Here is a 12,981-nt window from a genome sequence, read left to right as displayed (position 1 = left end):
AGGCAGAGAAAAAGAAATACCACATGTTCTCACTTATTGGTGGGAGCTAAAAATAAATTAATTAATTTACTCACATACACACACAAAAAAGAAATCCGGGGGGGGGGGCGGTAGAAGAAGATATAACGACTACAATCTTTTGAAGTTGTTACAACAAGCATACGGAAAGGACATTGTTGGGTGGGAGGGGGGAGAGGGAGGAGGGAGGGAGGTTTCGGTGATGGGCCATAATAACCAACTACATTGTATATTGACAAAATAAAAATTAAAAAAAAAAATAAAAGTCACTTACCCAAAATCACACAGCTGGTCAGTGGCAGAGCCAGAAACCTAGGGGTCATCCTTTGTTTCTTCCCTGTCATCAATTGGTTCTATCTCCAAAATGGATTCCATTCTGCCCTCCTCTATCCAACTCCACCTTCTGCATTTCTGCAGCAGCCTCTCAATAGGAGTTCACCATCTCCACCTTTTCCCTCTTCAATACATTTTATAGAGCAGGCAAAAGTCATCTTCACAAAGCAGAGCCCATCATTCCACTGCTTCAAACACTTCCTATTGTGTTTAGAATAAATAGCACTTGCATGTGCCCAGTACTGCCTTGAACACTGTGTGCATGTTAACTCACTTAACTCTCCTTATAATAACACTATGGATAGTACCATTATTATCCCCACTTTTCAGTGGACATAACTGAGGCACATAGGTAAAAGAACCAGGTCACATAGGTAAGAAGTAACACAGTCGGCATTTGAACCCAGGCAGTCTGATTCCAGAGCCTGTGCTATTGAACACCGAACCACTCTGTCTTTGAGTATAGCCAATGCACACCTTCGCTGTGCTTACAAGGTACTGTGTGAGTTGGTCTCTCCCTAACTCTCTGTTCTATCATGCTACTCACGCCCCTCTCTCCCCATGCTCCACTCACACTGGCCTATCCCTCAAGCATACCAAGCTGTTTCAACCTGAAGATGTTTGCATATGTTATTCCTGCTGCCTTCCCACAACTCCCCACAAATTTCCGTCTCTTCCTTTACCTTTTTATTATAATCCAAATGTATCAGGACCTTTCCCCAAATCTCTACACAGCTGACTCAGATTAAATGTCACTCTCCTGGTATGTCAGGCAGGCCTTTTGACAGGATGTCTCCTCATGACAATAGGACCTATTAGAGACAGCTGAACTAGTCATGTTCTAACACACACACACACACACACACACACATGCATACACATACACAAAACAAAAACAGCATGATATAAAAACTTTTCAAAGAAATGAGATACTAAGAAGATGCTCCTCTCATCATGTTTGAGGGCCTTATTCAGTCCCTCCATGAGCAGAGTATCCAGGAGGCCTTGAGCTGGGGAAAGAGGGATTGTTCCTTGTGAATGAAATTCCTATTGGATCTCTCAGCACTCAGAGAAGAGGAAAGTTAGGTCTGGACTTCTGAGGTCTGAATTTAGGGCAGTGGGAAAGACCATATCCTGACTACCTGGTATGTGTTCCCTCTGGTTTGTAAGGGATAATGAATACTCCCCATATGGGCACAGAGCAGAATAGTTCACATAGCCCTTTTCTATCTATGTCTATTTACTCATCTAATTCTCACAGTAGACTGGGAAGATGAGTGAGGCTATGTTATGGTTAATTTTAATGTATCAACATGACTGGGCCACAGGGTGCCCAGATATTCGGTCAAACATTATTCTGTGTGCCTATGAGGGTGTTTTCGGATATGATTAACATTTGAATAAGTAGACTAAGTAGATTGCCCTCTCTAATGTGAGTGGGTCTCATCCAATCAACTGAAGACCTGAATAGAACAAAGAGGATGAGTAAAAGGGAGCTCCTCCTGTCTGACTGCCTGAGCTGGAACACTGGTCTTTTCTGGCCTTGGACTTGGACTAAAACATTGATTCTTCTTGGGTCTCAAGCCTGCTGGCTTTTAGATTGGAACTTACACCATTGGCTCCTGGTTCTCAGGCCTTTGCACTCAGGCTAGACCTACACATTGGCTCTCCTGGGCCTCCAGTCTGCAGACAGCAGATCTCAGGACGCCTTAGCCTTCATAATTACGTTAGTAAATCCCTTACAATAAAAAACCTATCTATTTGTCTATCTGTCTGTTTATCTATCTATCTGTCTATCATCTATCTATCTATCTATCTATCTATCTATCTATCTATCTATCTATCCATTCATACATCCATCCTATTGATTCTTTTTTCTGAAGAACCCTTACTAATACAGGCTATTATCCTCATTTTATACATAAGGATCCTGAAGTTCAGAGAAGTTTAGTGATTTGGCCAATGACCCATAACTACAACTGCTGGTGGAGGCTGGACTCAAACTCAAGTCCATCTAACTTATAATCATTTTTTTCCATGAAATTTCAGCAATAGACTCTTGAATCAAGAGTATTTGAGATCCTCTATTGTAATATCTGTGTAATTTGCCTCTAGCTGTCAAATGCAACTACTCTCCCCCACCCCACCACCTCGCCTGTGTCACCAAAAGTATCCTCCACTACTTAGTTTCATCATGTCATTGTCCTTCTGAGCCTGGCATTCAAAGCCCTTCGTGATCTGGCCCCAGCCAACCTTGTCAGAATTACTGGCTCCAGCTACATCAGAGCACCCACATGCTATTTCTGGAACATACTATTCCTTTCATGCTTCAATTTTTTGTCTTATGTTATACCCCCTGCTTGAAACATCTCATGCCTCACCTACCACGCCTACTTCCCACTCAAAGCCAACTCTGCTGTGTGAAAGTTTTAAAAGTACAATTTAAATGCCTTCTCCTCTTGGAAGCCCCACCCAATCCTCTGAACCACTCCCCTGCCATTCTTTTGCTCCCCTGTACTCCCAATCATCTTCTTGGTACCTCCTATAGCATTTAGCCCAGGCTGGCTTTATATCTTTCCTACTCAATCATAAGCTCCTTGAAGTCAAACCACATCTTGCTTTGACTCTCCCACATCTCAACCTGGTATACAGTGCCTTGGAAATCATAGCTGCTTAATAAACATCCATTTTCTTAAAATGACCTGTTAAAATTCATTTCAGCATCGTTGATCATGGATAACAAATGGAGACAACCTAATTGGCCATCAATAAGGGACACAATACAATCCTACGTAGCCATACAGAAGAAGGCATCTCTACATGTACTGATATAGAATAATCTCCAAGACATATTGTTAACTGATAAAAAATCAAGGGCCAAACTGTAAGAATATGCTACTATCTGTTTGAAGGAAAGGAAACGTGTGTGTGTGTGTGTGTGTGTGTGTGTGTGTGTGTGTGTGTGTACACATAGGTATATGCTTGTAAAGGCATAGAATAACTACACAAACACTAAAAGATTGATGACAGTGGCTGCCACTGGGTGACAGAACCAGGAGAAAGAGGGAGACTTACTTTTCACTTTACCTTCACTGCACTTTGAATTTTGTACCCTGTGCATGTATTAACCATTCGGGATAAATATGTAATTTTCGTCATGTATCTATTACATAGGAGAAGGAATATATTGAGTTGTTATTAACTGTTGACATAAATTTCTTTCTCAGATTAGCTTGAAAGGACCCTGAAGAATGTGATATGATTAGTCAGTGATCCTATACAAAGGAAGCTGTGTTTCTGAGCCAACTGGGATGGGCTCTGACTCTGAAGAAAATGCAAAAATAATAACAACAAATATTTATATAGCTTTTATTCTGTGCCAAGAACTGTTCAAGGTGCTTTACATGCATTTTACTCATTTAACCCTTAAAATTACACTATGAAATAGGTATGCACTACTATTTTCCAACTTTAAAGATAAAAACACTGAGGAGTCAAGTGGGATGCCCAAGACCACACAAACAATAAGTAGCCAGAGCAAGTATTTTGATTGCAGGGAATCTGTGTCCAGGGTCTGTGCTTCTAATAATTACACTATGTTGCTGACACCAAGGCAGAGGGATGAAAGCTAAGAGACTATTCTTGCTGTGTCGCTAGCACCCATTTATATATTTATCATTTATATATATGTATATACTTATTATTATATATATTTACCATTTATAAATGATCAATAAATATATTGGGTAGATGGAAGAATGGATGGATAAATGAACGAGTGGATGTGTGCATGGGTGAACGGATCAGTGGATGGCTGGGGGGTGGAAAGAGGAACAGGGAGTAGATCGGTCATGGGTGGGTGGATTGGTTACAGAAAGAGTAAGGCTTTTGCAATCAGATAGATGTGGATTTAAAATCTGATGCTTCCCTTTATTTAAGCCTGAGCAAGACACTTAAGCTGTCTATATCTGTTCCCAAGCTAGACTAGACTATGAACTCTGGGAAGGCAGAAACATTTTTCTGTTTTGTTCCCTGCTGCATCCCCAATGGCTAGAAGAATACCCAACACATAGTAGATGCTCAGTGAATATTTGTTGAATGAACTTATAAACTACCAACTGAACAAGTATAGACATTAAGGCTCATTTTGTAGGGGCTAATGTAGGATTGACTGAGACAACATTTAGTATAACTGGCACATAACAGGTGAGCTTCCCTTCCCTGGGCCCTACTAAAATTACCTCACAGAAGAAAGCACACTCAACTGAGAATTCAAATATGTGAATTTTTTTTCTCAGTTATTTAGTAGCTGTATGCTCATGGGTAAAGCAAGCTTCCTCTCAGAGCCTCAGTGTTCACAGTTTATAAAATAGGTAGTATTCAAATATTTTATGTGGGAAGTAGGGGGATGCACGGTGAGCAAAACCTCCTTTCCAAAATCTTAAACAACAACCCAATGTATAAAGGGAAAGCACAGGTGCTCTGGATAAACAGGAAGTAGGAGATCCAGATTCCTGCCCGCCCCTTCTCCCACCTCCTCAGGATACTGCCATGGTAACACTAAGGCTCTAAGGTAAAAGGCTGCAAACCTTTTCTGTAAAGAGCCAAAAAGTAAATATTTTAGGCTTTGTAACAACTACTCAGCTCTGCCTTTGTCTCATGAAAATAGCTATAGACAGTAAGTGAATGAGCATAGCTATGTTCCAATAAAACCTTACAGACCCTGAAAATTGAATTTCATACAATGTGATATGCTTGTATCATAAAATATTCTTCCGCTTTTAATTTTTTTCCTAACTATTTAGAAATGCAAAAGCCATTCTTAACTTGTTGGCTGGATTTGGCCAGTGGGCTGTAGCTTGCTGACCGCTGATCTAAAGAGTTGGGCCAGATTATCCCCAAGCTCATCTAACTTGAACATTACAGCTGAGGCAGTCCAGAAGCAACACGAGCACTGCAGAGAGTAAAGCCTAAAACTAGAGTGCTGCCACGGAAATTCTGTAAGGTAGATAACAGAATGGACTGGGTCTGCTCTAGGTTAGGAGATGTCAAAGAGAAAAAGATTCAGGTTCTGCTCTTACCTCTCACTTTTCCAGGCTGAAAGGAATTTTTTAATGCTTGGTAGTTCATCTACTCTCAGAACTTCAGCTGTCACCAATGTTCCCAATCCCCTTTGAGCTCAATATCTAGATCAATACCTACATAACCAACTGCCTGTTGGATATCTACCATGCCAGAGTGTCCAAGCATTTCAGACTCACCAGGGCTCAGACTGTACTAGTCAACTCCCTCCACAAATGCTGCTCTGTTTTGCATCTCCTATCTCGGTGAAATATATCGCCATCCACTTGGTCTTACAAAAAGACTCTGTCACTGGAGGAAGCATAGGAGGACTAGGGTATGTCAAGTTTTGATCGACCCTTCACCAAATTGACAGCAGCATTTTTACTATTAGCAACATCTTTCAGGCTTTGGCTCACAGTCCAAAGCTGAGTTCCAACCCTTAGATTCTCAGTTTCTACACTGGCAAACATACAGGTAGACTAAGTATGATAATGGCTGCAGGCTGTCTCCCAACAACTCATTCTTCCCTTTTTCTTTTGTATCAGAAACCCCACCCCGAAATTTTAGGTGTAAACATTGCCATCCCATTTAAGTGACTACATTTCCTAGCTTCACTTGCAGCTGGGAGCAGCCATGTGACCCAGTTTTTCAAAGAGATATAAATAGAAGTATTAAATAAGACCTCTGAGAAGACTTCTTTAAAAGGGGATGGGTCAAGAACTTTCCCACCTCTTTTGTCTTTCCAAAATGTGGATGTTAATTGATTTTCTGCAGCAATCAATTTGGAGCATAAAAAATGGAAACCAAATGCTAGGAATGATGGAGCAGAAAAGTCCCTAAAGACTTCCTGAAGCTGCCACACTGGCCCAGGTATACCTATATCTCAACTTATTACGTGAAAGAATAAAACTTTGTGTTTTAACCCAGAGTATATAGACCTCTGTTAGTTACAGCAGAATCAAATCAACTGTTAAACTTATCAGTTGGCCATTCCATCTTGCCTATGCAGAGATTGTCACCAACTCAAATGTTGTGGCTTTTACAAAGGTCACATGGAATTTGGCATGAAATTAGTACACAATTCCATATTCTTTTCCAAAACAGAGGCATACCAAAGGGGGCAGTGAGAGTGGACAACCCTGAGGGCAGGCAATAGAAAAGGGCATCTATAGAAAATTTTTAAAAAAGACTAAAAGTCAAAGTGTTTTTTTTTTTATTATTACCATGCACCAGCAATTTTAAATAATGTCAGTGATAAAACACTCCTCCCTGAAAAAATCTTTGGTTGGTCAAAGTTCAAAACAATTGTTGTGGTTACTATTTAGTTTTAATAATATATATGAAGTTTCAAATTAGCACCTTTTATTACTTACTCTTTAATCAACATGGAACTTGACTCCAAGACTTCTCAGTTATACAGTTGTATTCTACTTGGAAGTTGACTCCAAGACCTCCCAGTTATACAGTTGCCCCCTGACACACACAGACTTGACTACATGTGTTTGTTCAGCTCATCTCTCTTTGTAAAGGTTCAGAATCACTCAAGGTAGCTTTGGGTGCATTTCATGTCTGTAATCCCTCTGGTAATATATGTTGCAGCATTTAAATAGTAAGTTCAAAGTAAACAATGATAGCACAGTGATTGTAAAAACAAAAAAACAGCGTTAGTTACTTCAATTCTGTCATTCTATGTGACCAACTAGAGTTTTAATTTGTGTTTAAAATGTAAAACAGCAAAACAATACAAACTTCAAAGTGTAATATTTTTGTTCAGTGATTACACGTTTTAGTTCATACGCAAGATAAGTTTCTGAATTTGAATATCTTTAAAATTAAAACTTATTGTTCTTTTTCATTGTTTGAAAATTAAAGAACAAATTGAGAAAATAATGAATAGTACTAATTGTTACATGATTATTACTAAAAATAGTTTTGTCATAGAGAGTATTAAAAAATGATACATTACAGATATCATATATGCTAGGTATACCATATCTCCAAAATATTAATAATATAGTTAATCTTCTTCAGAATCCCAGAAAGCAGGGAACTAATTCATTGGTAATCCACATAGAGCCAACCCTCAATTAGTCCCACTAGTGGTCAGGAGACCAAAGCCAATCATTTGATCTTTGTCTTAGATATGAAATGCTCCTGCAAGCATACACGCACTCTATGTTCTTTCTAGCCCCATGCTCAGCCATCAAGGGTCCAGATAGGTGATTGGAAAGAAGAAAGACACAGGCCATCTACAAACAATGTTGGGTACCGTCCTTTCATATAAATCATCTCCACCATTATCACCCGATACAAGCCACCAGCACCTCTAACCTGGGCTATTGTAAGAGCCTCCTCACAGTTCTTGTCCTTGCCCCAATGAAGTCTATTCTCTTATTAAAACTTAAGTCAGATCATGTCCCTCATCTATTCAAAACTTTCCAATGGCTTCCAATCTCTCTCAGATTAAATGCCGTATAAAATTGGCCTCCTGTTTTCTCTCTGATTTCACCTATCATTCTTCTACTTGCTAATTCTTTATGCCTAGGACATTGACCTCCTTACCATTTCTTAAACAAACTACTTGCGTTCTTTCTGAATCTTTGTGATGCCTAGAACTCTTTTCTAAACATACACATGCAGTTGTATTCCTTCATTCCTTCATATCTCTTGTGTCCTTTAACCAGAGAGGCTTTGATTAATCTATCATTTCTCTCTCTCTCTCTCTCTGTCCTCTTACCAGGGTTTCTTTTTTTTTTCTTAGTGCTTAGCACCTACTGACATACTGTATATTCATTTGTGTGACTATTCAGTGACCACCCCCCCCAACCTCTAGGACATAAGTTGCATGAGAGTGAGGGATTTGTTTTTGTTCACTGCTGTTTCCCCTGCACCTAGATCAATTCCAGCTCATAGTAGGTACTCCATGTTTTTGTTGAATAAATTAATGACCTCAATAGTGACTATAAGATAAGGTACTTTATCCCCACTTTATGAATGAGAATCCTGAGGATGAAAGACGTTTGACAATTGGCAAGAGTTTCAGAGCCAAGAAGTGTAAAAGCCAGGCCCTCAACCTCAGACTTATGATTATGAGAACTTTGTGCTATCCATTCTAGGCACAATGCCTAACCCAGGATAAATTGGCATTGCAGGCAGAAGCTATGAAAAAGTATACTGAACAATTTACCATCCAATGTGAACTCACAATTTAACACCCTCTATCTACTGAGACATATTTTATTCTATAAAATCTCAAACAATGTTTTATGTTTAAGGACAATGTTATATGTAACACTTGAAATAAGTTACAATAGTCAAATGTTCTAAAAAGAAATCTAACTTAAATTACTGTATATTGGACCTATTTTTCAATTTCCTATTTATTTCCATTGATTGTTCTGTTCATGGTTTAATACGACACTGTTATAATTTAAAAAATAAAATATAAAAAAAAGAAATCTCACTGCTATAAAAAGCTCAAACCCTACTTCAGGCACCTTGCAAATGAAAGAATAAGGAGCAATGACCTTTTGACTAGCCATATTATAAAATATTAGCTAGACATACACTTCTTATTTGTTCATAATGACCCACTAGTTAAATTTTGGCCAACATTTACTTCTAGGAGTCTGAGAATCGCAGGCCTGGAAGGAATTTTGATGATCATTAATAGCTTCATTCAACAGGTTAGTGGCAAGGCCAAGACTAGAGGTTTCCTGCCTCCCAGGCTAGAATAGACTTTACTATTCCTATCTCTTGAACTCTGGCAAATGGCTAAATAAATGATTTCATTATAAATATTCACTGCTCTGCCTCATTCCCCTAAAAATATGTAATGAGATTTTCCCGATCAATCAGTCTTTAATTACACAGTATCCACAATATGTCTGCCACTCTCTTCTCTCTCATACACAATTGACAAAACTTCAAATTTCTTCATTTAATCTGTTATCAGTGAGTGGCTCTGGGCCCCTATACTACAATATATTTGGAAGAGGAGGGAAGTCTCACCCAGACTCAGCTACCAGAAATGCCAGGACTGGCATGGGTTTTTTTCAGACAAATTTCATGGCATTAGTTCATCCTGAAGAATGTCCTTTCCCAAGATCATGACTCTTTGTTCCTTTCTGCCTCTCTCAGCACCATTTGAACAGATGATTCTGTGGAGCAGTGGGGAAGGACAGTGGCTTAGCTTTGCCTCCAAGGAGTTTGTGGCCCTGGGCAAGTCTCTCCCACTGTCTCAGTCTCAGTTTTCCTGACTGGGCTGCAGGTCTCTAAGATCTCTTTATCTGCTGTAGCCTTTTCTGGTTCTACAAACATTTGATGTAACCTTAATGGGATCCCAGGGAAGGAGGGAGGTCTGGGAAGAAGGGTCTCTTGAAGCCCTCGCATACAGGCATATAAACTGGATGCCTTTAAGAACCAGTGAAACAGAAGTATAATGAAACCCTGAGGAAGGTAAGAGGACAGCTCCTCTGAATACAATCCCAGCCGATGCTAGATTTCCTCCTCCTTTCCAGAATGGGAGCAAAAAACGAGTTAAATATCAATTTTTGCCCAGCGGCTTTGGGTGGGTGGCAGTGCAGAAGTCTGGGTTGACATTGCCATCAGTGCCTGCTGACCCAATCTAGCTGCCCTCTTGCCCATGACTCACAGCTGAGGACAAAGTCATGGTGGCCTCCCGCTCCCCAGAGCCCCTGACCAGGCTTGAGCTACCCCTGGCTAAGTCAGAGAGATATCAAGATGCAGCCACCACTTCCTCTCTGCAAAAGGAAGTCATCCCAAGGTCTCCAGGTGAAGAAGAGAGCACCATGGCATAAAATGAACTGATGGAGGATGATACTAAACACACACACAAGCACACACAGAGATGGGGGAGGAAAGAACTCTGCTAACTGAACCTTGCCCAGACCCATTTCCAGGATGGAGGTTTCTGCAGCTGTTTCTCCTTGACAAAGCCCCAGGTGTGGACAGGGTGATCCCAGCCCAGGCAAGGAAGAGCTGCAGGGCTCCCCCAGGCAGCTTTACAGAGAGTGGCCCTCTGGCCCTCATGCCCTGGGGCTGGCCAGGGGCAGGGGGTACACGCAGCCTAGTTAGGAGGCCATGCAGCTCTCCCATAAGGCCCCCTTCACAATCCCAAGCTTCGTGTCCGCTCCCTTCCCCCCTCCTCAACCAGCCCGCCTGCCTCCAGCTATATTCACTGTTTCCAGACAGCCCCTCCTCCAGCTCCCTTGACTCTATGGCCTCCCAGGAGACCCCTGGGCTGCTCCTGGTCGCCTCATCTAGCCCCCACCCCAATCTCAGAGGGCGACAGAAATGCAAAGGGGGATGGGAAGGGAGATTTCCTGGGCAGGCAGGCAAGCAGGGACTCCAAAAATGGCCACAGTAAGCTCACTGGTGTCTCAAGGACGGTGGCGAAGACAGTGGGAAGAGGCGAGGGGCCTCACTGCGTGGTGGCTGGTTGAAGGGACTAGAGGTGGGGCTGGGGGACTGAGGCTCAAGCAGGGGAAGACAGGACTGCACGTACTCACCATTCCCGATCCGCCCCTTATCCACTGCATGGTGCCTGCGAGGTCCTGCTTCTCTGAAGCCCGATGCCTGGCGCAGGTTGTCACGGGCTGGCTAGGAGGGCTGGGCTGGAGCGAGCTAGAGCCCCAGCGTCCCCTCCGCTTCCCCACCACTCCGGACCTCGCCTTCAGTCAGGCTGTTCCATGCCAGCAGGAAGGCTCTGCCTCTCAGCCCCGTTCTCCGGGGGATGGGGGGAATGGAAGGGAGGAGGGGTTGGCCAGGAGAGGTGCGCGAGAGGGGTCCCAATGCGCTGCCTTTGTCCCCCACTAAGGCTGGAGAACGGGGGGGTAGGATGCAGGGGGAGGATGGGGGCGAATAACCTCCGCCTGGGAGAAGGCAGCTGCCACTTCTGCCTGCCTCCCGCTGCGCTGGAGTTAGATGCTGTTTATTGTGGGGCTTTCCAATTGTGTCGAGTCAGCAGAAAGTCCTCTTCAAAGTTGCCAGAGATGTAGGGCCAACCTCCGGAATAAGGAATAATAAGATCCTGCCCCAGTGGAGCTATGCCAGCACTCTCATGCCTTCCTCCCCCCAGCCCTCCCTCTGCATACTCCCCTGGGTTCTTCTCTTTTAGTACGTGTACTCTCTTGGGGCTTTCATCTGCATTACTTTCACTTCTCAGAACAAACCCATGGAGGCAGGCATTAGTATCTCTATTTAACGGATAAATAGAGATTTGGAAGAGGGAAGGGATCTGTTTAAGGTCACATAAAAAACATAAACCTTCGACTTCACCCTATGCAGCTTTCCAAGCTTCTTACTGCGCGTGCTCTCTCTCTCACACACGCGCGTGCACAGACACACACGCGCGCGCGCACACACACACACACACACACACACCCCACTCCAGGTTTCTCCCTCACGCCCTTAGGAACATGAAAGGCAGCATGTTGATGGATTAATTTTCTATTTGCTTATTTTGCTGAGAATGAGTCAAATGTACATCAGCAAAACAGGCAAGCGGAGAAACCACCCACCTCTTCATGATGCCTGCAACTCTGGGCAAAGCAACCCAGGCTGGCACTTTTGCATCTGCTCATGCATCTGTCAGTCACATTCATACCCATTATTATTCCATATGATCCTTACGATAACTCTGTGAGGTGGACACAACAGGGAATGTTAATTATCCCCTGGCAGAGACATGAATACTGAAGTCCAGAGATTGAAAGACATCTGCCCAAAGTAGCACAGCCAAAGAAGACAATAATCCAAGGCTCCTGACTCACAAAGCAGGTTGGGCAAGAATGGAATTGCAAGAACAGAGGTTACAACAGCAGCAAGAGGGAATTAAAGTATATCAGAAAGAAGTTCCTGGAGGTGACTGGCATGAAGACATCATTGGCATGCTATATATACGACGTATTGTCCTCTACTTAGCATACCTTCCCCACTTCATCCAAACTGTTGTTTTGGCCACAAAGAGCTGGCCAAAGATCAAACCAGTTGCCTTAATGAGCACCCAGCCGTGGGAGTTATACAAGTAGAAGCTGAATGGTCCTTAGATAAAAGATTCCTGAATCAAGCGGGAGCTTGGCCTGGGTGACCATTCAACTTCCTGTCAAATCTGGTAGTCCAGGCATCAGTGATTCCACAATGTTCACATCACTTTTCCACCTCTGGGCCTTCATTCAAGATGAGCATCTTGGATGTATCTCCACCCACTGTCAACCAGCCCATTCAAACTGTCATGAGTCCTTATTTTTTAAATTAATTAATTAATTTTAATTTATCAATATACAAAGTAGTTGATTTTCGTGTCGCATTACCAATTCCAACCCCCATCAACATCATATCTGTTCACTTGTCTTAACAAGTTCAAGGAATTGTTAATTGTTCTGTCTTCATCCTGTCCCCCGCCCCACCATTTACTTGTTCGTATATTTATTATTTATTTATTTTTAGCTACCACATATAAGTGGGAACATTTGGTATTTCTCTTTCTGTGCCTGGCTTATTTCACTTAACATAACTTTTTCTAAGTCCATCCCTGTTGCTGAG

The 12,981-nt window shown here is 42.3% G+C and overlaps 1 protein-coding gene across 1 annotated transcript in view; it reads right to left on the bottom strand.

Annotated features, from left to right (window-relative positions):
• The window catches only part of LOC103599758 (rho guanine nucleotide exchange factor 9-like), a gene marked incomplete at its 3' end in the record, with an annotated part of 143,842 nt that extends 132,859 nt beyond the window's left edge, over window positions 1-10,983 (bottom strand). The window contains exon 1 of the mRNA XM_008583916.1: window positions 10,947-10,983. Within this exon, the coding sequence (XP_008582138.1) occupies window positions 10,947-10,976 (30 nt within the window). The remainder of the gene's footprint in view (window positions 1-10,946) is intronic.
• Between the last annotated feature and the right edge of the window lie 1,998 nt (window positions 10,984-12,981).

This window comes from Galeopterus variegatus, unplaced genomic scaffold (genome assembly GCF_000696425.1).
Source record: "Galeopterus variegatus unplaced genomic scaffold, G_variegatus-3.0.2 Scaffold3083, whole genome shotgun sequence".
Lineage (NCBI taxonomy): Eukaryota > Metazoa > Chordata > Mammalia > Dermoptera > Cynocephalidae > Galeopterus > Galeopterus variegatus.
The sequence above is the reverse complement of the archived record's forward strand: the minus strand, read 5'-3'. Positions and strand labels throughout refer to the sequence as shown.